Below are 26,372 nucleotides of genomic sequence, written 5' to 3'. Positions count from 1 at the left end.
ACTCGCTTCGCTTCCGACGGGGTATCTAATAGTCGAGCCACTCGACCATAGCGTTTTATGTTATTTTTAAGTTGTATTTATTATCAAATGTATTTCGCTTTTTTCGAAAACTCGTCGATTTTCTAAAACTTCGACTATTTGAACGCTTTTTCGTTAAAAAAAAGTTAGCTTGTTGCTTCAGTGAATTCGTTCTTTAAATCAAAATTGTTTTCGGATCGCACAAGTTTTCTGTTTATACAAAAAACATGCACAGTTTCTACATGCACAGAAAATGCATACTAATTTTATATTTTAACGCGATCGAAGAGAGATCAAGTTTTGCCGCCATTAAAAAGTATCTACAAAAAGTTACGCATCTTGTTTTTCTAATGCAATGGAATTAACCCTACCATAATCAAATATTTGTGTCATCGCACTTTACCACCTGAGATTGTTCGGTGGTTGTTTTGTACAACGCAATTATTAGCGCCCCCCCCTGATTGGAATCGATCAGTGACGTAGTGCATCGTGGTTGGCCAATTCGTATGCCCAATTCTTGAAGCGTGCGGAGCATGTCACGACTGGCTATTAGTCAAATTTATAGCTATTTGTATGCGCAACCCCCCATGTCGAGTCCTAATAAAAAACGGCGCGCTATGTGCGGTTCAATGGGTCTCCACCCGTAGCCCCGTGGCCTCTTCTCTCCTGGGAGGAGGAGAGTCAACCAGGTCGATTGCTGAGCTCTACGCGTGACAACAAATCGATCGATGGAGTCCCAAACCTGTCAACACGTCCGGATATAAAAAGTCGATTGACTGAAAATTGGCTAATCAAACTGTTCGCGCACTTCAAACCGATCGGTCGAAAATTGTTAGGAAACGGATTATATTATTGGATATCGTATATTGCCTAAGGATTAATCATGCTGACCTGGACCCTGTGGTGTGGATTGCTGTTCCTGCTCTGGTTCTACTTTCTGTGGAGCAGGCGCAGATTTTATCTGCTCACGCTCAAGATACCGGGACCACTTGGATATCCCATTCTGGGCATGGCTCACTGGCTGATGCGCAGGGAAGGTGCCATAGATGGGATTATTGTGTTGGTCGGGAGTAATAATATTAGTGTCCGTGCGCAGATATCCTGAATGCATTCGGCTGCTTTCTGGACAAGCACGGTCCGACCATCTACTCCTGGCTGGGGCCCATTCCCTTCATGATTGTCAGTGACCCCCAAGTGGTGCAGGATATCTTCACATCGCCGCACTGCGTCAACAAGGGTATTATCTACAAGGCGGTGGACGATGGAGTCGGACTTGGATTATTCAGCTTGAAGGGTGTGTGTCCATGGAATTGAGTGTGTCAGTTACTTAATTGTGGATTTGTGTAGATCCCCGGTGGAGCATCCATCGAAAGCTGCTGAATCCCGCCTTTGGCCACAAGGTTCTACTCAGTTTCCTGCCCATTTTCAACCGAGAGACGGCCCTTCTGCTGAACCAGCTGGAGCCATTAAAGGACGACGGAGAGAAGGATCTCATTCCACTGCTGCAGAGCTTCACCCTGGGAATAGCCACCCGTGAGTAAAGAAGAATGTTGTTTGATTTGTAGAAAACTCATAAGTTGTTGCTGTCACGTTTATAGTTTGCTTATAAACATTACCAAAAATGAATGCCACTTCTTGCTCTCACTTGCTACATTTCCGCTGCAGCGTTTCTAGCATTATTCAAATTCGATTTGATTAAAAACATTCTACTATTTCATATGAAATCAGAAACCACCATGGGCAGCGATGTGAAGGACGAGGATAACTTCAGGAGCAATTCCTTACTGGGGCGATATCAATGGTGAGTGTTGAGTCGGAATCGGATGGCATCTATCCATTAATAGCATCCTGGAAACCATGACAGATATGTGCTTCTCCCCGTGGCTCAATAGCCGATTTTTCCGCCAGCTGGCTGGAATAGAATCTCACTACTACCAGGCCAAAACTGAAATTCGCCACTTCATTCGGAAGGTGAGGACTACCAGCCATTCCCTCCACTAATTCAGTTATTAATCTCTTAACCCCTTCAGATAATTGAAAGGAAGTTGGCCGCGGACGAAATGGGAACGTTACCCGCCATCCAATCCAATGATAAGAACATATTTCTTAACCTGGCCACAGATTTGATGAGACGAGGAGCGTTTACCCTGAAAAATGTTGAGGACGAGTCAAACATAATCGTTTTTGGAGCATTTGAGACCACCGCTAATGCAGTGTACTACACCCTGATGTTGCTGGCGATGTTTCCCGAATATCAGGAGAGGGCCTTTGAGGAAATAAAAACGATATTCCCCAACACCGGAGACTTTGATGTGTCCTACGCGGAAACCCAGCAGATGGTGTACCTGGATCTGATCCTCAACGAATCAATGCGAGTGATACCCCCGGTTCCAGTTGTATCCCGCCAAACGTCGCAGGACCTGAAGCTGTCCAACGGCATAGTGGTTCCTAAAGGGATCCAGATCGCCATCGACATTTATCACATGCACAGAAGCAAAAAGATCTGGGGCCCAGATGCAGAAACGTTCAACCCAGATCATTTTTTGCCCCACAATATCCAGGACAAACATCCGTACGCCTATATACCCTTCACCAAGGGAATTAGAAATTGCATAGGTAAGCGATTGTACATGGCATTTGTTTGACTATATAATTATTATTACATTTTTATTAGGTTGGAGATATGCCTTGATATCGGCTAAAGTTACATTAGCCAAGTTATTGAGGAATTATAGGTTTAGAACGAGTTTTCCGTTCGAAGATCTTTACTTCGTTGAAGATATAACCATGAAGTTAAAATCTGTGCCGCTGTTGGAGCTCCAAAAGAGAAATTAAATGTTTATAGAACTAAGTGATTTTAAATAGATTAATAAAAGTTGTTGAAAGAATGCGTTCTGTGAATTAAACCAATATTTAAAAGGATTTTCCTAATTTAGCTAATAACATTTCCTATCTGTTTTATTGATTTTTCTTTGAATTTACATTGAGTGGTCCATTTGGTCCATTTTTTAAAATTATAATGTGGTCCGTGCTGACTTCTATAGATAAAAGGTTTGAAAAAAAATTGTTCTACTTTTTTTCCAATATTGTTAAACGCGATTTTCGTGTTTCATTAATTCGAATTCAAAAAATACTAGAAAAAATACTGTGCGGATTTCCGAAAACGACGATCACACTATCACATTGCATCAAAAGTCGGGCACACGAATTGAAGCATAAACAAACGATGTTGCTCACCGATGTCTTGGAATTGAACAAAACGGAGCTGTTCGCAAAGATCCGCGATGGGTTGCCCGTGGTGCAAAGAACGCAGAACTTGCTGGACTGCAAGGACGACCTGCTGTTTGCCTGGGACGCGAAAGATAGCTGCCTGCTCGTGCGCAACTGGCGGTCATCGCTGGCGGCAGAGGTGAAAGTCAAGTTTCAGACACTGATTCCTTCGAGCTTGGTCACCATCGAGGTGGACCACGTGCTGGCCTCCAACGAGGGCTCCCTAGTGGCACTCAGTGGACAGCGCGGCGTTACCATCATGGAGTTGCCCCGACGCTGGGGTCCCGATGGATGCTACAAAGACGCCAAGCCCATGATCACCTGCCGCACGTTCGGCCTGGACACCCAGCTTTTCCTCAACAACCCGCTACTAGAAGTGCGCCAGGTCCGCTGGCATCCGCACTCCGTGTCGGACTCCACGCTGCTCGTACTGCTCAACAACAACACAATTCGAGTGTACAATCACTCCAAGTTGCGCTACGTGTGGCAGGTGGGTCCATCGGTGCTTCGAAGTGGAGCCAATAACTCGCTCTGCGACTTCGGCGAGGTAGCCGTAGACTTTGACATCGCTCCTGCTGTAAAGCCACGTGACACTGAATCAGAAACAGCCGGGAAGAACGAAACCACTCTGGATAAGAGCAACATAACCCTTATAGCGACTAAATCGCTGCCAAAGCAGGAGAGGATAGAGTGGCCCATGGTTGTGCTCCGCGAGAATGGAAATATATACATATTAATGACCGGCCTGGACTCGGAGAAAACCCGCTTGCAGGGCCCCATCACCATAACGCCCCAGGCGCATGACAATTATGGTCTGGAGTCTTGTTCTCTCATGATTATCCCGTCGCTTCCGCCGACCATGGTTATAGCTGAGTCTAACGGAAAGCTTCACCATGCTCTGCTAATGGAGGCGGAGGCTACTGAGCATTCGTTCAACGAGGTTGACGAGTTTGTGTTAATTGAACCCGCCGAATACGTTGTACATGTACTAGAAACTGTGGAACTTGAGTTGGGAATAGCATCCGGTACTGGAGAAGGAGCAGAAGTCTACCACTGTCCCATATATTTAAAACGGGATCTGATCAATGAGCTGCGCTACTTTGCCTACCACAACGCAGGAGTTCATGCCATTACGGTAAACTTTATCTCAGAACTGCAACGTTACTTGGAGAGCGAGTACCATGAAGATCGGCTAGAGCTGGCGGCCTCCTCACGTGCAGAGTACATTCTGTGCACAAAATTCGACTCCAGTGGTACTGTGAATGCAGTCTTTGGACTTGCCCTATTGCAAATTCCTGCCGGTATAGTTCTACTTCTGGGCAGCGGCCAGGTTATAAGTCTTAAGCTGGTCATTGATGCTCAGCTGCTGGTTACACCCAATGAGAATAAGCAAGTTGGCCTGGAAGTGTCGCAGCAGGAAAGTGGGCCATCATTTGTCGATACCATTAAATCACTGTTGCAACGTAGTGTTAACCAGCCAATCTTGGCGGATAAACTTTCCTCGCCATCCGCCCAGGAGAGCTACGAACTGCTTAACCAGGCCATCGAGGTGCTTCGCGAGCAGTACCTTAAACGACATGACCTTGTGCGCGCCGCCTTTGCCCGCCACATCAACCAGATCCAGCTAAAGAAGGAACAACAGCTGCAGGAGATCCAAGACTTGGAGCAGGAACGCGAACTGATCAGCGAGCGGGCCCACAAGCTTGCCGAGCGCTTCGAGGAGATCAGCTACAACCAGGAGCTCCTCGTCCGCAAGTGCAACGCACTGATGCAGAAGGCCAATGCCTCACTACCCAATAGTGTGGTGGCGGAACGTGAGTTCTCCCAGGAGGTGATTCGACTTAATAAGGTCACTCAAGGCCTGGCCGCTGGATTGGAGAGTGCTAAGAAGACGCTTAACAAGCAGCGCTATCACATCGCCATGAGTCAAGAGGACCTCAAGAAGAACGCGTACGAACTGCCGGAGAAACAGCACCGCACTATCACCGAGATACTCACCCAGCTAACCGGGGAGATCGATCGCCAGATCGTCGACGTCAAGCGCATAAATAAAATCGTTGGCGTCTAAACTAGGATTGGAAAGCGCCCTATTAATAATAAACATGTCGATTAAGTCCTATTTTTGCTAGCTCGCTTTTGTTTTCTATTCGATGACATTTTATTGAGCATACGTCAGCGGTGTCTGCTAGACGATCCTTCAAGTAGAGACCACAAAAACCTCGTAAAAACAACATGAGTATTGGGCTGAAAAGTCTATTACAGTAAAATCCACTTTTGACGTACTGGTGCAAATTCTGGACTAAAGTCTCAATTACAATACAAGGCAGACAAATTTACATTATAATGGTATTTTCATAATAGTAGTTGATTTTATATATATCATAATTTAGGAATAATAATGTGCTATAAAATCAGAGTAGTACTGCAGGAACATAGTTTTCTAACTTTGAGCTTCACTGTTATAAGAATACCGCCAACTTTTCCAGTATGAGAATAAGAATCGCACTTCGATCGTTACTCATTTTTCCATCAAAGCAGAACCCATTGAAAACGTAATGGAAAAGCATTTGCAAGGCTAATGACACTTGCCCCAAGAATTGAGGGTTTCGATAGCTTTTGCGTTTTAGTGGCAGTCTGAAGCGAAGTTCGGCGGACGAGAGATGACGTTGATACTACTGGCCGCCCTGTCGAACATCTACACCGGGATGTTCAACTACGTGAAGGCCAAATTCCCGTTCGTGATCGAGGCCGCCATGGTGACCCTGTGCTTTGGCTCCATCGTGGGTCGATTCTGCATACTGGTTTAGGAGAAAGCTGAGAAGACTCGAGACTGTGCGAATCGAAGGAACTTTATATTTATATGGATGTGTCTTGTGGTCTATGTGAATACAACTAAAAACTTAAACCTAAACCTTTGGCTTCTCGATCAGGTGGATGTAGAAGGCGGGGTTCTTCACCTGGCTCATCTCCTTGAAGTCACCATACAACTGGTGCTTGGCCTTGGCGGAGAAGATCTCGGCGAGAATCTCCTGGAAGCGTTTCAGCTCGTGGGGATAGTAGGACAGACGGAACTCGCTGGTCAGCTTGTTACCAGCGATCAGGTAGTCCATGGACACCAGGGCGGGCTTGCCGCAGTAGAAGAGCACGGATGTCTTGATGTCCGCCGTGTGACTCGTCTGCAATTAGTCGCAAGTCATCATTGGATTATTGGATTAATTGACTCGAAAGATGTGTAACTGATAAGGCGAGTGATGATTATGATGTGTTATTTAGGGTTCACAAACAAGATCATCCGTTCTTATCGCCACGATGATGCGACAATATTGGGCTATTTTGACAGAATGTGGCATTCAAATAATTTTTAATTGAGAAGATGATTTGGTAGAATTTGTACAACCGACTATAGGAGGTATGAACTACACACTTATTGGTTCACATTAGTTAAGTTCTTAAATGATAGTCCAGCTCATAAATAGAAAAGTAGAACTTACATTGTAGTAGATACTCTTGGCAGGCGTTGCTCCAGTTTCCAGGATATTGTCGTAGTTGCGATGATCGATGAGCAGGACGCCTCCAGGCTTGAGGCACTTTTCGAAATTGCCAATGGCCTGTTTGTGCTCCCGCTGATCCCCGAAACCATCCATCAAGTGGGCAAAGGAGTTGCCCAGGCAAATGACGGCATCGAAACCATCCTGAATGTGCTCCTGGATGTCGTCGTACAGAGTCAACCAGTTAGCTTCCTCAATGACTGCAGGATTAGTAAAATAACAAGAATATATTAGGTTATTAGCTAGGGTTATTGGTCATCCACCAACTTACCCCACTTATCGAAGGCAGCTTCCTTTCGGCGAGCCCAGCGCTCCTTGAGAGCGTACTTCAACATCTTATCAGAGGCATCCACGGACACAACCTCGAAGCCCTCCTCCACAAGCATCTGGGAGTCCACACTAAAATAAAAAAATTGTAGAATATAGTACACACTAGATTCACAGGGCATAAGTCTATGATAGTAGCTATTTAAAGAATTCATTGATTAAATATATTGTTTGTATACCATAGTTCAGATGTCTACGATTTAACAACTAAGGACTTATTTTCTAAGGTATGTGAGGATGACTTCGCATCTTACCCCGTTCCACAGGCCACGTCCAGGACACGCTTGCATCCCTTATTGCGCAGCATGTCGATCAGGAAGTTCTTGTAGTTGTCCGTGCGAGAGTTCTTGTCCCCGATGAAGATTTCCCAGACCTTGGCGGCCTTGCCATCGGCGTACTGATCCCGGACTCCTTCGGCGGAGATGCCATCGGATCGTGCAACGAACACACTGTCGGCGGAGGTGGTCATCTCTGGTGGTCAGCACTGGTCGGCGTATTGCAATCGAATAATTTGCCGTTCCACCATCACGTTCCTCGTCGGCTTTCCGGGCAGTCAGAAGCCAACAGCTGGCGCTCCCCCAAAGTGCCGACTTAGGCCACATAGCAGTTCGTAATCTTATCAGTACCGCCCACTTGACGTCTGACCCATGGGCGGGATGACGGCTGGAGCTTCAACATCTGTTCCCGACGGAACGTGTTCTCGCCGGCGGGCTTTCGCTTTTCTGGCAGGCTGCTGACCCTGACCCTCCGGTTCTGATTAGGAGTCAGCGATCGCATCCCCTGGTCAAAATAGAATGACGAAGCAAATAGTTAAGCATGTCAGTTTACAGTGAAATCTGTAATACCTGTAAAAATCATAGATATTATTAGATCCTTTCGGTTCCAATCTGTGTTGCGTCACTCATCATACATGGTTATTATATTTAACCACAAATATTGTATGAGATTCGTAATAAAAGCTATAAAAGAGGTGCTCTGATTAGTATTCACTGTACGTCGCACAAGCTCAATTAGTTCTATATTTTCCTTTAAGTTTCCCAAATCACTGTTTACTATATTTGAGATACGAGTCATTTCCGACTCAATAGCCACATATAAAATATTGGAAATTGCTAAATCATCCGCGACTTACGTAAACCCCATGTCTAGAAACAGAGATTTCTTGTTGAGTATATATGTTTTTATTTTAAATAGTATTTATAAATATTGCACTGCTTTAAATAACTGGAACATTTCTGTGCCCAAAAGATTGGTCATTATATTGCACCTTGATACGGATACGATCTTAGAGATAAAGTCTCACTGAATTTCCTATAGGGGGTACTTAAAGCTAAATATGATTACGTTTCCCAAGACAATTGATCATACATAATATAATGGTAATCATGAAAATCGTCTTGGGAAACATAAGCCGTTTGAGGAAGTAAAGTATTTCCTTTAGATGTAAGCTTACGAACTATGTACATCTTATCAGAATCAGCTTCTAGTGTCAGATCCCACATCCTGGTCTATGGCAAGTATCCCAGCGAGTCCTCCAGAGAGGCGCTGACCGCCCGCATCGACTGATAGCTGCCCATGCGGCTCCTGCTGGCGCTGCTGCGAATGGAGGCGGCCTTCGCCTCCATGGCCTTTAGGTTCGCCAACAGATTGTCGGCGCTTCCTCCGCCCGCCAATCCCATGCCCTTGCCCAGAGGCATAGGCGGTGGGAGGCCTCCACCCAAGCGATCCGTGCTGAAGGATTCGCGGGTGCGGAACGTGGACCTTCTGGAGGAGGCGTGCGATCGGCAGCTCCCATTGCCAATCCGCGATCCCGGACCCTTTGCTGGGCACAGGCTCTTAATGTCCGTCGTCTGGCTGAGCTTCATGTCCGCAAAGACCGCCGCCGCCTCCACGCTCTTCTTCACGCTGAGTGCCTCATGCGGCTGCACCGGCTGACCGCTTCCGCTGATGCTGAAGAGCTCGTAGTCCAGGCCCAGCTTCTCCGCAGACTTTCCCTTGCGTGCCCCACCAGCTCCTGCGTTTCCTGGGCGGGATTTGCGCTGCTGTTGCGACAGTGAATCCTCGCTGATGGCCGCTGCCGCCGCGGATCGCTGACGATGATGGGTCCGCTTGCAGTAGCACTTGCTGGCGCTCACACAGCTGTCGGAGTCACAGGATGTGGTGGTCTCCGTGTGCGAGTTGTTGGCCGAGTCCCGTTCCATCGAGCTGGCCGGCTCCTCCTCCACCATGGAGCAGTAGCACTTGTCGTCCGAGCGGCAAGAGATCAACGAGTGCCGGTTGTTGACTGCAGTTCCAGCTGCACTGGGGGGCAGGACAGCGCCGTTCGAGGGCTTCCGGGTGGGTGAGGCCAGGGCCATGGTCCGTTCGTTCTTCTGGCGCAGCTTGTGGTTCAGGTGCTCCGTGCGCAGGCTGCAGTAGCAGCGATCGGCGGAGGCGCAGGCGCAGGACTCGGAGTCGTAGCTGCACTCCGAGCAGGACACGTATCTGCGGGATATAACAAATGAGTTTAGATGCAGTTGAAAACACTGGGAATAGGATACGCAGTCCATGGCATATCATACGATCTACTTGAAATCAGTTTTAAATAAATTGCAAGTGAAATATGCTGCACTGGGTAACATACCCACTGCTGCTGTTCCGATTGAGTCCTTGGGTGTGCTCGTTCCGCACCACGGAGACATCGGAGCCGCTGGTGGCCGCCCTATTCCGCTGGTGCTGCTGCTGGGCGTGGCTGTGGCTGTGGGTGATGGGCGGCCCGATGATGATGGGCGAACTGATCCTGGGCTTGCCCTTGCTGTCCAGGGTGGACTCCTTCACCTCCGGCTTGGCCAACTTGCCGCGGCATGATCGAAATTGGCCCAATTGGAGAACCTTCTTTAGACTCTTCGTGCCGAAAAAACTCGTCTTCACCTTCTTCTATAAAATGGAAAATGTATTACTTGGACCATCCTGATTTCATACGCCAAAAGGAGACCCACCTGTGAGCCACTGACACTAGCCTTGCGCTTCTGCTTCTTTTTCTTCTGGCGCCTCATGATGTTCTTGGAGCGCTGGAAGAGTTCGTCCTGGGTCAGTGTGACTGCTAGCTTCAGCAGGAACTCCTTGTATATGGGCTTCAGATCGTTAAAGGACATGCCGTCGGCGTCGATGATGGCGTACAGGATGTCGTCCAGCGAGTGCAGGTTCTCGTGAAGGCGAAATTCGTTAAACAGTTCGCTGAAACCAAGTGGGGAACTAGAAGCACAATGCAAGCGATGCCAATCAACCAGACCAAACCTTCTCCCCCATATTGCAAAAAGTTTGCCACCCGTGCCCATGGGCCAGATGCAGTGGCGCGATGCGCCAGTTGCACCTGACCACCAGACTGGTGGCAATACTCACCCTCCTCCGCCGCCGCCTCCGCCACCCAGTTTGCCGGAATGGCGTCTCGCTGCCCGTGACTTGTAGCGCGTCAATCCTCCGGTGTTGAGAAAGCTGCCGGATCTGGGTATGGCCACACGCGTGAGGATGTCCCCGTTGGCGGGAGCCACATCGACAGCGGCAGATAGTTCCGTTCCCACCGAAGACTTCTTGCCGTGTTGGGCGCTTTGATGCAGCCGGTTCACATGGCCATTGCCACACACTAAGCTGCCATTTCTGGATGGCCCTCCTCCTCCACCGCCGCTTCTGTGATTACCCAAACCAGGAACCGTGGTGGGAACCGGAGGAGCCCGCTTAGACTTGTGGGACTTGCGCCTGCGCTCCTCCGTTGATGTTTCCAACTCGGCGGTCTCGTTAATGACATTACTGTGTGAGCTTAGGGAGCTATTGGACACCCGCTTCTTTCGACCGGAACGGGATGGAGCACCACCGGCACTACCCCGGAAGGAGCTGCGTCGTCCGGAGGCACTGGGCACAATCTGCGACCGGGACAGGTAGTTCGAGCTGGCCAATGCCGAGCTGCTGGCGATGCTGATGCAGCTGACTCCGTTCTGTTGACGCGGTGCCCTCCGCTGGGTGCTCCGCCGGGAACTGCTGCTCACGTGCGCCATCAGACTCTGGTAGAGCGTGGCCGCGATCACGATGGCGTCTTCCGTGCTCTTGCAGATGAATCCATGGCACTCGAGCACCTTGGGCGAACTGGCCGACCGCATTACCACCGCAAAAATGGGCGCGTGTACATGGATGCTGTGCTCCACCGCCAGCTGCTCGCTGGAGCTGTAAATGTAACATAAAATATGATTTATTGTTTTATTATTTCTAGTCTTCTAGAAAAAATCTTCAATCTGTTTGAGTAAATATAATATACTGTCAAGAATCAGTGCCCCAATAAAAAGTACGAGATCTCACCTGAGTGGCTGGAACAGGGCAGTCTTGTCGATATTCTCTGGATCGGTGATCAGTGGCAGAAAGGCGGCACCACCATCATCATCGGATATGACGAACTTCACCGCCGACCACACGGCAATGTTGTGGAAGGGCGTTATGTGGGCCTCGTTCTCCTCCGGAACAGTCGCTCCATTTGAGATGGCCAGAGCGCTGATCTTCACTCTCAGTCCGGTGGCACAAATATCCAGCGATCCGGAGTTGAGCTTCTGTTGGATGGAACCAGGATATTAAGTGCCAGTTGGGCAAGAGGATAATTTAGAGCCATTCATACCTTCTTGGTCACCTCACTGAGGTACAGCTGACGCAGTGGCTCCTGCAGACCCTGCAGACTGGTCACCTTGTCCTTCAGTGGCAGCGATCCCAGGCAGGTGACATCGAAGCTGCTGGTCGCGTCCTTGGCCACGTCCGTGAACAGCTGCTCGATCTGGGCCTGCACACTGTTGCTGATCCGCTGCACGTCCTTCTTGGCCGCCTCGGCCAGCACCTTGGCCGACTGCCCCTGACCCTGACCCATTCCCTGCTGGTTGTCCTGCAGGAAGCTGCTCAGGGAGCGGGGCGTGTCGCCCGAGGTGCTGGCCAACTCACTGCGCCCATACATGATGATGGAGCGGGTGCGATGCGATCCCCGTGGATCGTCAAGGCGACTGCTTCGCATGGATCTGGAGAAGGATTCAAGAATTAGATGATTATTGGAAGTCAAATCGAAGTAAATAGAGAACTTCAAAAGTAAATAAAATAATATATACTTCATTTTGGATTGCTATAAGTATTTCATTGCTTCTCTAATACCATTTTCTACATATCCATAGTACTAGCTGAAGAATTTCTAAGCTCGTTTAATTCCAGTATTTCGATTGATATAATCAAACTATTTTGTTAGCCAAAACGATGCGAAAGTTATTTGGCTATCAGAAGAATAAATGTCTAATTTCATTTTCTCAAAAACTCATAATTTAGAATGTCATCTAGATCATCGATTAGATTGAAAAGTTGATGGATTCCGCTTTTAATTTTATTGCCGTTCTCCAGTCAACACGTTGAGTGCTTAAATCGAGAAAACGGTTCCATTTTTGTGAAAGTTTGACTGATTAACGCAAAAGCAAGCCGAGATTAGCATATTCGACGAGCCGCGGAGTTTGAGTCCAAGTGTCAGCTATTTGTGAAGTTGCTGGCTGGAAGCCCATATGGCCACATCCTGCTGACCAGGTCAGAGCCAGAGCCAAAAGTGAAGAGAGGTTGCCGGGATAGAGGCGTCTTGGAGGCCATTGGCCAAGTGCCGAATACCGAATGCAGCTTAAGGTGTTCCCAATTCAAGCCATTCCGTTTACCGCTAGCTGACATAAAATCGGAAATGCCTATTTCCATAGAACGTCTTGAGTTTTGAATGGGAATGAAGATGAGTGGAGCTGAGTGGGGCTCGGTGTAGACCGGTGGGAGCTGGTGTGGGGAGCTCATGGTTTTCTTTCTCAATCAATTTAGTATCTCGTCCGCCGGCGAATGTGTGTCGCCGATGAATATTTGTTTATTCAAAGAGCAAGTGTCGCTCTATCTTTGGATGGCCCCTCTTCGGATTCGGAATCTGCTCCATCGGACAATATAGTTTTTAATTTTGGAACTAACTGTAGCTTTATGCTGGTTATGGAAATGCCAAACGGTAAACGAAATATCTCCCGAAACTAGTTTTTGTATCTGTAACTTGTGAGTCGCGGCTTCGAGAACGAAAGTGTTGGGTGGTCAGCAGTGGAAATGAGAGGCTAATTGATTTGTTTTGCTTAGAGATGGAGAGCGAGGCTAATGGCCCAACAAAACACACCTCCCCAGGCTATTTGCTCCCAATTACAAAATTTCACCCCGACACTATGACCAAAATATCCAAACACATCCAAAACTCACCTGGAATCGTCAAACATGAGATCGATCTTCAGTTTGTAGATTGAGTTTCGGCTGACACTCGAATTGTTTTCGAGCTGGTCGCCGTCCAGGAGCCGAAAGCCGGAGGAGTTGCTATTGCTGTTGCTGCCGGCGGCGGGCTTGCCACGGGTGCGGACCGAGTTCATTTTGGGCACAGCCACCGCGGTTTGGGAGTCCACCTTGCAGGTGACCATCCTCCTCCTCTTTCCTGGGGGGCTGGACGTGCTAAACACCCGCGGAATGCCGCAGCTGCGGATGCAAATCGCACTGTTTCACTGACTGCTTATTATTGGCTTTTAACTTGATTTCTTTGTTGGTTTATTTTGGCGGCGATGAAACCAGCAATTTGTGAGCAATTAGCGGCGAATGCAATCCGTTTAGGCGCATTGAACGTTAATTTCCAACATGTTAGCGAATCACACAGGGTATGAGATATTAAGTACACTGTAAGATACCCGGCGAAGATGTTGCATTTGCATGGCGTGCTCCACTGGGGCCATCATTCAATCATCGCACTGGAGCCGGCTCATTAATTAGCTGCAAGCAAAACTAAAAACCGACAGACTTTAGCATTATTAGATTTAGGCACAGGCCCCCAAAACTGTTGGCCATCATTCACGAGTAGGAAAAGGTATTGCAAAATCTTTTTTAATAATGTATGATTCGAGATTTTAGGTTTTCCAGTTTCGTTTTTAGTTTTTAGTTTTTACACCGTTTCGGCTGATAAATTGCCCAATGAAATGCGATTGTTGTATCGGAAAAATGCTGGTTGCTATTTACAGCCACGCACTACGGAGTGGGATTCGAGCTGCATCTATGAGATACTTTCACTGCAGAAATATTCGCGGTAATTAGCAAATGCCACACAATCACATACACACAAACACACACACACACTCGAATGAGCCAATTTGAAATGCCATTTACTTGTGCCTTATTGAACTTCAACTCCACTGCACCACATCGTTACTCGAAAAAACACGGCCCAATCCGGTCAAATACTGGTCTATCTTTTGGTAATCCGCATCGGCAATCCAAGTGCTGTAACTGGGCTCCGAAACCGGGCTAAGTCCGTCCGAGTTCGTTGAATGCCACACGGCGACTAAAACGGGCTCAAAACGTCGAAGTAGTTGGCTAAAAGCTAAAGAGTCAGTGGCAGAGAAAGAAAAGAAAGAGCGGGCCATATTAACAACAATATCATCTCTGGCGCAAGTGGGCAGTACGAGCACAATGAGAATGCCTTTGTGTATCGCGGAATATGGAATATATATGATGGCCAAATGGCAAAACTGTTTTTCTTTTGGCCAAAGTGACGAACGACAGAGCGGGTCGAGTGCCACAATCACTTGCCCAATATCGGAGCATTATGTGTGCGGCTTAACATTTGCATACCACCGATGTGAATGTCGCAAAGTCAACTTTGGGCAATGCACCATTGAGGGTTTGAACCCAATGTCAGTCTCCCACAAAATGGCCCGAACCGCGGGCAAATTGCAATTAAACCCAGTGGTGTCGCGACTTCGAGTGGGACTCCCGAGTGCCGGTGGCCCGGGTTTTGCCATTTGCGCAAGCGCAGAAGCTGTGACGGATTAGGGGATTCCAGGGGCAGGTGGAGAGCGTGGATAGATGGTTGATGGTTGGATAGCCAGGGGAAGGGTAACCAGCGGGCTGCAGCAGTGAAGGCATTTTCGAAATCAATGACCGTGGTCAAGTCTTACGATAATTGGAGCTGCCCGCGGCCTCTTTCGCTCCATCGTAAAATGCATTTAATTTTTCACTTTGTGCCGAGCTGAAATCGCCTGGGCGCAGTTGGAAATTGAGAATAGCTTCGCCAAGAATGAACAAGAGATCCCAAGCAGAAGAATAGTTTCGGGTAATAAGCGTAATAATTCATATGCATGCAAAGTCATTACATGCTTGATCTTAAATTTGCATTTCAAATTTTGCAAATTAGAATAGACAAAAAGATAGATAGATAGATAGATAGATAGATAGATAGATAGATAGATAGATAGATAGATAGATAGTGTCATGAATGCGGGGATGTATGCATGATGGGTTTTATGATCTTTGGCTGGGCTACCGAAATGAAATCAACACATTACCATCGCATTTAAATCAAGTTGATTTCAATTAAAACTCCGTTTCCATTTCACTTATAAAACACTTTAGAGCCAGCCGCCGTAAAAATCTATCTATCTATTTGCATTAAACTTTCCATTTTCCATCCAAGATTTTAAATTTGATGGCCTTTTGATCGGCTGTGTTTGTTTCTCGAGTGTTGACAACGTTTTCGGTTTATTCATGAGCTAACTGTAACAAGTAATTAAATGTGGTCCATCTGAAACAAAACGAAAAATGCAAAGCGGCCTAATTTGCCCTTTTGTTGTTCAGACTCTGGCCAGAAATCTCTCTTATGGCTTTTCTCGACCCCAAAGGGCTAAGAGCCTTCCATCTGTGCCTGGTTTCGTTTTCTACGGATGTCACATAGAGAAGCAGTTAAAAAAGATACAAATAATTAATTTTGTTTTCATTTCAAAGAACCCAAACACGAACCTGCCCCTTGTCATTTTCGCTTTCAACGGTTTCTGTCCACTTAAATGCAGGTAGAATTTTCCTTTGTGCGTCGCCAGCTTTTACTTTTAAGAGAATTTTCATTTGGCAGTTAAATCCGTTAACTGCACGCATCTGAAGGGGGTTGTGGTGTTGATGGGTGATGTGATTTATTTAACAAATAACATCATACTACCGTGATCATCACTTTCTCTATTCAATTCACCAGGCAGTGTTTTAGCCGTAGTTTTTCGTAGTTTCGGTGTCTGTTTTAAGGTTTCTTGAGTTTCTTGTGCAGCGGCAGCTATTTCAGAAATTAGTCGTATTTTTTTCTGCTCAGCGCCAGCCCGCCGAAGCTTGAAGATACAGATAGACTAGATACAACCGGAGGGTTGAGCTGGAATTGCAAGTTGGAGGTTGGGAGTTGGGTGCTCCGAGAGATACGCTTGATTCCTTCGCGCTCGTCTTGTGCCCAGCATTGCGTATCTGACATGCGCAGGCAGTGAGAGAAAATGCGACTAGCTAAGTAGCCCATTAGAGTGGCTATAAAGTGTAAGCACAACCAGCAGTTGGCCAGGCAGAGAACTTTTCCCCACAGTGTAGATGGTGGACAAGTTCTGCAAATTATTCAAATCATTTGCACAAAAACATTGCGCAATTAAAGTCTCATGACTTTCCCTTAGACTTAAGGCCCAGACATAATCGCTCTGCGAGACTTTCTTTGTAGAATCGTGGCCCCTCTTCCACTCCACTTTGGTGAACTGCTCCAAGCTCCCAGCTCCCAGCTCGATGAGACTCCATTCATTCATTAGCCAGCCGGCTGGCAGTTGCGTCACGAACCAGAGTCCGAAATGAGTCTTGAAAAGTACACGACAATTGTCACATTGTGCTACTCATTACGCCATTTCTCCGCCCGCCCGACCCACACTCATTACACTCATCCGTGCCACAATAGCGATTCACTTTTCACGTGCCGGAGCGGTTTGATTTCGATGTTGATGCCAGCGGGTGGTTAAAAGGAAATTAATTTCGCGCTTTTTTAAACGCCTTTGTTAAATTTGCAGTATCACTTGGACACTTTGCTTTACGATCTGGCTACGTGACTTGACCAAGATCACGACCACTGACCCTAAGTAGTGTGGATTTCACATCCTAAGCTACTCATTAAGATGTTAAACACTCGGTTTATATAATTGGCCATCATCAGTGGATTTCCTTGTTTACATTGTCACTTGTTTTGCTTGCAAACATAGCTTTCTTCATTGGCACTTGGGAAAGTGATAAGATGGCATGCACTTTATGAATATTAAATCAAAGGAACTCAGCTACTCCCCAGGTTGCCAAAGAAGGTCAACTTTGATTTTGCAAAAACGGCGTTTATATGCATGCGTACTATAAACTCCTTTTAAATGAAGGCTAATATCTTTTGGAATGGTCGTTATGGATACTTTACCGCACAATGCCCTATCCACAAGGAGATGGTAAGGTGCATTATGCCGCAGATAATGAAATCCGACAAAGAAATTGCCCAAAAGAGCGTGACGCGTGGCGCTGCTCATGAACTCTGGGCCATAAATTGCCATAAGCATTTGCATTTGCATACCGCATGGCCACTGTTCACGGCTTAAAGCCCCTGGATTTGGACCTTTAGCGGTAACTGGTCACGAAAATTCTGATGGAAATTCTTTTTGGCAGCTCGAAATGTGGTTTGCTCGTTTTAATTGGCCGACTCGGCAAGTTTTTTCCCCTACCAGTACCAGAAGCGGGTGCTAAATGGCACTCACTCATCTTTGGTCAGCTGAGTTCAAATGGCGCGTGCTCTGTGGGTCAGCTTTCCGCCCATGATCATGCTGACGCCTCCAACGGGAGGCCAGAGTGGCCATTACGTACCCGCATTGACACCATCTGATTGCCGGCTAACAGTGCTCATTGTGGCCCAGTGCCGTTCCTCCTCGAGATTAGATCGTAATGCTTGGCTCTGACCAGATAATTGCCTTCTTGTCATTTATCGCGTTCGCAGGGAAAGTTTGCACTTCTCGGTAGTTCGAGAAAATAGATTTTCTTTATTGCTATTCATAATTACGGGGTGCGATACCACTGACCATTAAGGTCGCTGGCTAAATTAAGGGCCACTAGCTTCTGCCTGTGGATTAATGTAATTGTTTCTATATTTGGATATACCAACTGTCTGGACGCCCCAGCGCGTTAATAATATTCAAACGCTAGTACTCAAACACTGAGAAAAATTAATCGATTTGTTATTTCAATTATAGGTTACACATTTGAAGCCACATATTTCCGAATCCCCAACACTTAATTCTACATAATTTTAAAGGTAATTAAAAAGTTACAATTGGACTAGCCAAACTTATATAATTGGTAATATGCACGCACTGACAAAAAAGAATCAAATCCATGGTTTCATTAATGTTTGTACTTCATCAAACTTTTTTGAATTTCATATCTTTACATGATATGCTAGAAAAATTAAACAGACCACAGATACTAAAGGTATGAACTCCAAGGGACTGTGCCCATTCTCTTTTTTTTTTTCAAAATATTAATAAAATAATATAATTATACCTACTATATAGAAATCGTAAACCTCGCATTTATGTGTAACATTCTTGTCTACCCTGCTGTGAGAACAAATTTAACCCCCTTTCAGCAAAATATATGATTGTCCCGCAGATATTTACACCATGATGGATTGCCTACTGTTATAAGACCGCCAATCGATTCAATGTACAACCTTGTACTGCATTAGAATGGTTCATTAGCACATTCTAGCGTCCCGATAAAGAGATTGTTTGATAGCGGTAAACTGGTGATTGGAAATGGCTCAACGCACGATTATAGCCGCATCCAACGCAGAACAGACGTGTCTGTGAGTCGGAGATCCAGTCGAGGAGTTATGGCTGTGACCCACCTTCAGAAGTGGAAACGAGTCGGATCGCAACTGAAATAAACTGCGCATCGATGCTCCAGTTTCTGAACCGCGGACCTGTCACGCAGCCCCATGGCGAGGAGAAAATCTGAAAATAATTGCTAGAAAAGCCGAGAGATCCCTCCTAGAAAGAAGCGCGCGCGGACAACAATTGCGGCCAGCCGCTGGTAAGTAGGAAGCCTGAACGAGTTTAGCAGGAAAAATGGCTTGTCGATCTTGATTCGAATGTCGTCGCCATGGAATGGATGCCCAAGAAGCTACCAACGCTTCCACAGCTGCAGAGGCCGTAAATCCCGCTAATCGAATAAGCGTATGCCGCTTCGCTAACAAGGCTTATATGGTGCGGTTGTCAACGCACACACCTCAAGTCCTTGTCCAGTTTTTATGAGCCGTTCTTGGCCAGGAGAATGTCGAGGCCTTAGTTTGTTCTTCGGGTAATTAGGATCAAATCAGAGAATTTAATTGGCAGGAACAGCAATAATTGCACAAATCACTCAACAACGCAAAGTTGTATAGTAGGTTAGACCAAAAGCCTGCGCTTACATGTCGTTTGAGTAATATTGGAATATTTCAGTCTTTTTATTTATGACCCCTTACCTTCATTGGCTGTTCCTCAACACATACACATCGTATACTAAATCACTTTACACTTGCCAGATCTTAAATTACTAAATGTCGCTCTTGATTTAACCGAGCAATAGAAGAAGCAAAACTTTCTTCGCCAGACCCGCAATCAAAGTACGAATTCTGCTTATTTTTCCAATGACTCGGTCACGTTCCTATTCTTCAGTAGGCGACAACACTTTCGTTCGTTCGTAATTTGCATTTTCCAGCCGAGAAAATGGTGTGGAAACTCAGCAGCCGAGCCAGCGACCGGAGTGCGCGAAGTCAATAACGAGACTAACTGCGGCTGGCCAATTTGATGGCTCCCAAAGCCGAGCTCAAGATGCACAGGCCGCAAAAGAGACAGCAACAGGAGCAGAGAAAGAGACGGGGATGGTGCAGTAGCCGGCGCAGTGGCCAGTTTTGTTTTGGCTCTTGCGCATGCGTGATGTTGGCCAAACAAAAGTGCTGACATCTGACGACTGACGGCAGCAGTGGATTAGCCAAAAGTTTGGCCAGCTGTCGGAGCCTGCGGCGTCTGGTGATCCTAAGTACGACACTAATGATGCCAATTTGCCACTCTTAAGTCAACAGAAGCCAACAGTAGTTTGTTAACTAAGTAACTCTTCCCTTTCGCTAAAAAAGCCAGGAAGCACTTGAGAAGGATGATTACAAAGGGATGCTACAAATGATTTCTCTTAACAGGAAATGGTAAGAATACATAAGTTCACTTATTATTAGCCACAAGGATTTGCAAATTATACAAAAACAATGCTTTGATTAATGCAACGCACACCTATCCGTCAAATAATGTAATTTGTAATGTAAACAAAAAAAAAAATTAAGGTAGTAATCATTTTGAATATAGGAAGCTGATTTATATTTCTTATTTAGTACTACAGTTAAGAAAATACACCTTAAGAACTTTATTGACTCATTTCGTTGATCGATCATTAACCTGGTTTAATCAAATTCCTACAAGACACACATATCATGCCTAGTTACACAGTACCATTTCTTATTTGCACGACACCATGCCACTCAAATGCAACATATCCTCGCTTTTTTGGAGCAGGTCAGGTCAAATTTGCTCCGCCCGTCCACCTTGACTCGATCTGGAGGCCCAGTTTCCAGTGCCAAAAAGTGGAAAAACCTGCGTGGACAGTGGCCCAAATAGCCGCGTGCCCATTCGCAAGGCAAATCTCTGACTTTGGCCAATATTCAAGTGCACCGTTAGACAGACGATGGCGTTGCGGTCGCGGCTGCAGCTCCAAGCCACCCGGGCCAAATTAATTCATGTTTCGGCCAAGCCGTCGATAACTTTGGCCGCGCATATTCATGCCAACCAACTCGGATGCCCGGCCAGCTCCATAGCATCATCCGAAAGGAAACTGGTTCCCTGGCTCCCTGACTCCCTGGCCGAAAAATGGGACAATCTGTTAGTAAGAACAAGTGTCAGGTTCTGTAGCAACCCACAAAAGATGAAGTTTTCCAGCGGGCGACGCATCTCAACTTCTTTGTGCTTAGAGAAACTGGGCCAGGCGATCTGTTCTAGTTTAATTCTGGGGGTCTTAGCTGAAAAGCTGAAATGTGCCACAGATGGATGAGCCCGTGGAATACCATTTACCGTAAACGGACGGGCTCCTGGCATACCATAACCCATTTAAGATCGGACTTTGTCAATCCCAAGTCGCCTGCCTGGTGCTGCCAGGTGCTGAACTGGATTTGACAGCCATTGGAGCCATTTTGAAAGCAATTCGAGGGGGGATTACCCTCGTTGAATAATAACTAACCTAAAGAAATCCTCATTACGAACACAAGTAGGTTGAGTAATCTCTGATGTGCTAATCCGATCCACTGGCAGATGCTGCCAGACAGACAGCTATATTATATCAGCTTACCATTAATTCTGACTTGTTCTATTGAGGTCATTGACTTGATCAAGCGATAAAGTGTTAAAGCTGCAACGATTTTTGAGGAGAATTAAAGAGAAACCTTGAATTATTATAATTGGGTCAAAACTGAAATTTCCTCAACAAGGAAGTGCCGTGTTGAACTAAGGCCACAATTTAATTGTAAATTAGATATGGTAATCACAGTCACAACAAAAATTTGGCTCCAAGTGGCAATTTATAGAGGCGATATTTCGATTTTAGTCAAAAAAAAAATCGTATATTATATTCCAAAGAATAATTTATAAACAAGTTGTTGAAAATGCCAAAATGACAACACTGCGGCCCATCATACTTTCATGATAGAGCAGTAAAGTATGCTACAAAAAATTTAACAACTACTCAAAGACCTCGTGTAAAATGCTAGTTAACATGTAGAATTCATGTATAATAAAGCCCGACAATCCTCAAGAAAAATATGTACAGGTATATCTGGCGCAATTCTCTAAAAATCTGCATTTAAATTTGGAGAATCATTTTTTTTTTAAATTCTTTTGATGTTATTGATGTTGTAGAAATTCAAAAAAATTAAAAAATGTCCCAAGGCTGAAGTTCTAAACTCCATAACTCAACTTGTCTTAATCGGATTTTGAAGTGTCATACCTTAAAATGTTTCGGGCGCAATTCTCTAAAATGGCGTTTGTTGCGTTTGTTTGAACTGAAGTCCATTAAATCGTATTTTCCAAATTATATTTAGAAAAATATACAACGTTATTTCTTAAGTATAAAGACAATGCTCGTATTAATGTAAACAAGTTTAACATATTTTTGGTCGACTTATTCGTAGTCGATATATTATATTATACATTTCATATTACGTATTTGGTTTAAGTAAACACCATTCCTAAACGGGGAACTCGGTGGCAGGGTGCGACTTTATTCGATCAAAACTGGATGCTTAGGGCCAAATGACGATACTAAAATACTAACAGTTGCAGTTATTGATTGGTTCGATTTCTTGTTAGTCCCAGATTCTCTCTTAAAATTTGCATAGCTAACTAAATCTACATAATTACAGACAGTGTACACTAAAAGCTCTGGTCCTTAGGATCGCGAGGGTATAATCGCTGAAAGGATGATCATGAGTCCCAGTACTATCAGTGGACTCGTTGAGTGACCACAGTTTCCTCCGGCGGTCGCCGAGCGGTACTCATCCTCCGGCAGATACTCCCGAATGTGACGCGTTTGGTTCATCATCCAGTAGAAGGCCCGCATGTTGCCCAGGCGCTTCAGTTCGTCCCCAATATCGTTCCGGATCTTGGCATTGTACTCATTCAGGAGACGCTTCTCCGCGGCACTGAGGAGCGTACTGTCGATGAGCTTGGGCTCATAGGGCACCATGGTGACGTCCCGGAATGCAAGGAAGCGTGCTCCGCTGGGATGTGTGTGGCCAGTGTCCACCACCTCGAGCACGTTTTTCAGACGAACCCCGAAGTCATCGCGTTTATAGTAACCGGATTCTATAGTACAAATCTGGATAAGCTGAGTCACTTGGATAAGTACCAGAATAACTCACCGCTAGAGAAGAAGTAGCCCTGCTTAAAGTGGAAGCTGCTGTTTTTGCCATAGGAAACTGATATGGGAGCTGTTGTGAAGGGAAAGAATCTTATAATATATGTAAATCGTATAATAATGGAACACATCTACTCACGTTCTTCCACCGACCCAAAGGATCCAATGCCATGACCTGTGGCCTGCGGGAAGTCAGTCATGTCCTTCCAAACCATGCTGCGCACCAGGGCGTCCACCTCGGAAGGCTTCAGATCGGACGGAAACTTCAGTTGTGCCAGGTGCAGAATTCCAGCCAGAACATTTGTATAGGCCTTCTTCATCTCGTGCGTGGGCTCACCAAAAATGAATGTGCGCGACACGTCCGTGGTGCCCTCCAGATACTGACCACCAGACTCGATGACCAGCAGACTCTGGTCGGAGACCTCGATGTTGGTCACATTGCTGGAGATGTAGTAGGGCAGGGCGGAGTGTTCTCCATACGCCACAACAGTTCGCAGGGACAGTCCCTTGGCGTGCTTCTGCGACAGACGCCACAGCTCCACCTCGTACTTGATCTTCTCCTCGGTCCACTGTTCGGTGTGGAACCTGGTCTCCATGTTGCTCATGGCCTCGCAAATGGCGGCCCCGTCCCGGATGTGTGCCCTTCTCATTCCGACTTGTTCATCGGAGTTTTTCTGTGCCCGCATGAAGATAATGGGTGAGATCTCCCAGACGACAATTTTGCCTGGCATGGAGGTGTATATCGCTTCCGACGCTCCAAGATCCTGTACACAAGGTGCGGGTACAAGGACGCGCTTCCAGATCTGAACATAGGTTCGAATGTCACTCCAGATCTGATTGTACTCCTTAATTCTGCAACGATTCAAATTAGTATATATTGGTTACAACTTATATTTAGTGCTTACTTTACGCAGTCTTCATTGAAGCAGTCTGTGCGCAGATGAAGGTCAATGGACAGACTAATCTTGGCATGGTCCACATAGAAGAATATATCATCCTGACTGACTACGGCGTACGACTGTTGGCGAAATGGAATTTACCAATAGAATCTATGCTAAAAGAACTGAGCCCACCTTGACCACGGGAGTATAGGGAATGTCCGTGCCCCGAATGTTGAGCAAATAGGCAATCTCGGTCAGCGATGTGACCACCATGGCATCGCAACCCAGCTGGGCCAGTCGCCTTCTCAACTCCTTGACCTTGTCCTGCCAACTTTCGCCGGCGAACTGCTTCTCGTGCACCTTTATCACCTGGTTCCCGGGCGTCTCCGGTCGCTCTTCGCCCCAAATGTGATCCACCAGATTGGTGTTTATTCTGACCAGCTTTAAGAACTTGTCCTCCAGCTCACGCTCCCACTGAACCCAAAGGTCATGGGGCACCAGATGGGGATCGGCACCCACTCGCTTGTCGATGTGAACATGGCTACCCAGCCAGTCGGCCACTGTGACATTCCCGCTGGTCAGATAGATCTCCCAGTCGCACTCCAGCTCTCCATCCGCTTGCTGGGCATATCTGTTCTCCACCCATACGGCTGCACCATGACTGGTCACGGCTGCAAAGGCGCGTACTCCAGAGAACCCGGACAGATATCGCAATCTCTGATCTCGCAGCGCCACCTCCTGGTTGAGATGCTCATCCGTGGAGGGCAGTATGTAGCCATAGATCTCTGGCCCCTGCAGCGTGGCCCTTATCTGCATTTGCTCGCGCATCGCCATCAGACGATTGTGATAAACACTCATGGGCTGGATCTGCAAATGCCAGGTAAAGGTAAAAGGTAAATAAAAAGATATTTATATACCCAAATAGCCAAAACTCACATGTTTGCCCTTGCGGTACTGGCAAATCTCGCGATGATAGCCTTTCGGCTTCTCCGCAGCCACAAAGCCCACGACTGCAAAAAAACCAAGAAGGCCATAAAAAATGAAAGGAAATATTTGCAAGTCGTAAAAGATGTTGATAAATAAAATTTAAATTGTTGTCATTAGTAGCCAAATTCGTTATGCTTATTTATTAATGGCCAAACTAGCGATCCCAAAATAGCATCAAGTGCGTCACGGTGTCGGACAAATTTCCCACGCTCGCTAAACGGCCATGCGACCCGACTTTTACTATATAGTGTGGTATATATTCGCCCAAGTGAGGCACAGCAGCATGTCCGTAGTGACAGGCCGAATATTCGCTTGAATTTCACTTTCAGTGGACCACCTGCCAAAAACCCCCCAAGTTGAGTCAACGCTGCGTATGCGTAATGGAAATTCTGCTCGGCCTGGTGTGGGTTTCCAATCCAACCATAAGGCAGAGCAGTGATTGGGATGTCAAGGCAGGGAGACAGCCCAGCTGACAAGTGAATGAACGAGTGTCGGCATTTTGAGCAGCTTTTCAAGCACGATTTGTCAAAGTTTTGTGAATATATTTTGAAAAAAAAGAATGCGAGTGTTTGCCATACAGACCAAGGCGAAAAGCATATATGTTCAATAGATTTATTAAGACACAACCGGCGCAAATGAAAGCCAAAAATGTAGTAATTAAGGGTATAGAGATTATGGAATGCAGCGTGCTACATACATTTCCATAACCATAAACAATTATTCATGCCTTCAGATATTTGCCATTAAAACAATAAATCTTTATGGTTCGCAGATTTCGCATTTGTAACCAATTTGTTAAGGGCATTCCATCTTCGTCATGATATCAGATATATATTCTTGTTTATCTTTCATCGTTTGTTTAAGTGGAAATATTTGGGAATTAATTTTCTTGTTAATAGCCGCATACTCATCTCCTCCGCCTTAGTTTATGTGATCTAAAAGAAATATACGAATGGCGGGCAAACATCCAGTTGACACAGCTGATTTGGCATTTATAAAAATAAACATTATGCCATTTGGCGATCGCATACTTTCGTGACGCACTGTGCCCAACAAACCGCGGAATTCTAATCGAAGGCTAAAATGGCAGGGGGTAAAAGGAATTCAAGTTCCTGGGGCCATGTGCGAAACGCTTTTCGTTTACACAACCGGCCAAAAATACTGTAAATCGATCAAAAGTCCATAAAATCAGCATCGCTCCGCCGTAAAAATAACATGGTAATAGGTGGTCGTACTCACCCAGCAAGATGCTCAGCACCAAGCGCCAAATCCATTTGGCTGTCGTCATTGTTTTTATTTGCACTTAAGTTTCCCGCGATGTACTAGTCCGCAGTCCGCAGTCCGTTTTCCGTATTCCGTGGATCTTGGCCCAGAAGTGAGGGAATTGTTTTTGTTTGCCCGAATAGGCTCTTCCTGCCTTCTGCACTTTTGCGGATTGTTGCTTTTTCGCGGATTATTTTTCTTTTTTCTTTTGGAGTAAACAAATCAAATGGTT

At 46.1% G+C, this 26,372-nt stretch overlaps 6 protein-coding genes across 7 annotated transcripts; 3 read left to right on the top strand and 3 right to left on the bottom strand.

Annotated features, from left to right (window-relative positions):
- Positions 1 to 790: 790 nt before the first annotated feature.
- Positions 791 to 2,906, top strand: LOC6553748 (probable cytochrome P450 313a4). Its single transcript, XM_001980330.3, has 7 exons — positions 791 to 1,055; positions 1,115 to 1,312; positions 1,366 to 1,551; positions 1,747 to 1,819; positions 1,863 to 1,989; positions 2,049 to 2,634; positions 2,693 to 2,906. The coding sequence occupies exons 1-7, from the start codon at positions 902 to 904 to the stop codon at positions 2,851 to 2,853; spliced, it is 1,485 nt and encodes a 494-aa protein (XP_001980366.1). The 5' UTR covers positions 791 to 901; the 3' UTR covers positions 2,854 to 2,906.
- A 264-nt stretch (positions 2,907 to 3,170) lies between these two features.
- LOC6553636 (nuclear pore complex protein Nup88) lies at positions 3,171 to 5,629 on the top strand. The gene has a single exon (XM_001980331.3). The coding sequence runs from the start codon at positions 3,245 to 3,247 to the stop codon at positions 5,354 to 5,356; it is 2,112 nt and encodes a 703-aa protein (XP_001980367.1). The 5' UTR covers positions 3,171 to 3,244; the 3' UTR covers positions 5,357 to 5,629.
- A 43-nt stretch (positions 5,630 to 5,672) lies between these two features.
- Positions 5,673 to 6,199, top strand: LOC26526482. Its single transcript, XM_015155003.2, has one exon. It carries the CDS (start codon positions 5,949 to 5,951, stop codon positions 6,093 to 6,095), a length of 147 nt encoding a protein of 48 aa, XP_015010489.1. The 5' UTR covers positions 5,673 to 5,948; the 3' UTR covers positions 6,096 to 6,199.
- LOC6553637 (glycine N-methyltransferase) lies at positions 6,117 to 7,676 on the bottom strand. The gene is made up of 4 exons (XM_001980332.3): positions 7,418 to 7,676; positions 7,108 to 7,235; positions 6,780 to 7,036; positions 6,117 to 6,464 (listed from the first exon to the last, which is right to left on the bottom strand). Exons 1-4 carry the CDS (start codon positions 7,630 to 7,632, stop codon positions 6,195 to 6,197), a joined length of 870 nt encoding a protein of 289 aa, XP_001980368.1. The 5' UTR covers positions 7,633 to 7,676; the 3' UTR covers positions 6,117 to 6,194.
- Positions 7,677 to 8,325: 649 nt separating this feature from the next.
- Positions 8,326 to 19,848, bottom strand: LOC6553639. Of its 2 annotated transcripts, none has more exons than XM_001980334.3 (8): positions 19,540 to 19,848; positions 13,425 to 13,991; positions 11,803 to 12,190; positions 11,493 to 11,737; positions 10,545 to 11,360; positions 10,142 to 10,397; positions 9,787 to 10,079; positions 8,326 to 9,647 (listed from the first exon to the last, which is right to left on the bottom strand). In XM_001980334.3, the coding sequence occupies exons 2-8, from the start codon at positions 13,634 to 13,636 to the stop codon at positions 8,672 to 8,674; spliced, it is 3,186 nt and encodes a 1,061-aa protein (XP_001980370.2). In that variant the 5' UTR covers positions 13,637 to 13,991; positions 19,540 to 19,848; the 3' UTR covers positions 8,326 to 8,671. The 2 variants fall into 2 exon arrangements, with proteins under 2 accessions (XP_001980370.2, XP_026839798.1); XM_026983997.1 differs by lacking the exon at positions 19,540 to 19,848 and adding an exon at positions 14,370 to 14,576.
- Positions 19,849 to 22,354: 2,506 nt separating this feature from the next.
- Positions 22,355 to 26,372, bottom strand: LOC6553640 (xaa-Pro aminopeptidase 2). Its single transcript, XM_001980335.3, has 7 exons — positions 26,117 to 26,372; positions 24,827 to 24,900; positions 24,083 to 24,757; positions 23,915 to 24,027; positions 23,149 to 23,861; positions 23,014 to 23,082; positions 22,355 to 22,957 (listed from the first exon to the last, which is right to left on the bottom strand). The coding sequence occupies exons 1-7, from the start codon at positions 26,163 to 26,165 to the stop codon at positions 22,542 to 22,544; spliced, it is 2,109 nt and encodes a 702-aa protein (XP_001980371.1). The 5' UTR covers positions 26,166 to 26,372; the 3' UTR covers positions 22,355 to 22,541.

Source organism: Drosophila erecta, unplaced genomic scaffold (genome assembly GCF_003286155.1).
Source record: "Drosophila erecta strain 14021-0224.00,06,07 unplaced genomic scaffold, DereRS2 tig00000000-arrow-pilon, whole genome shotgun sequence".
Lineage (NCBI taxonomy): Eukaryota > Metazoa > Arthropoda > Insecta > Diptera > Drosophilidae > Drosophila > Drosophila erecta.
Note: the sequence above shows the minus strand (reverse complement) of the source record. Positions and strands in the feature narration are given on the sequence as shown.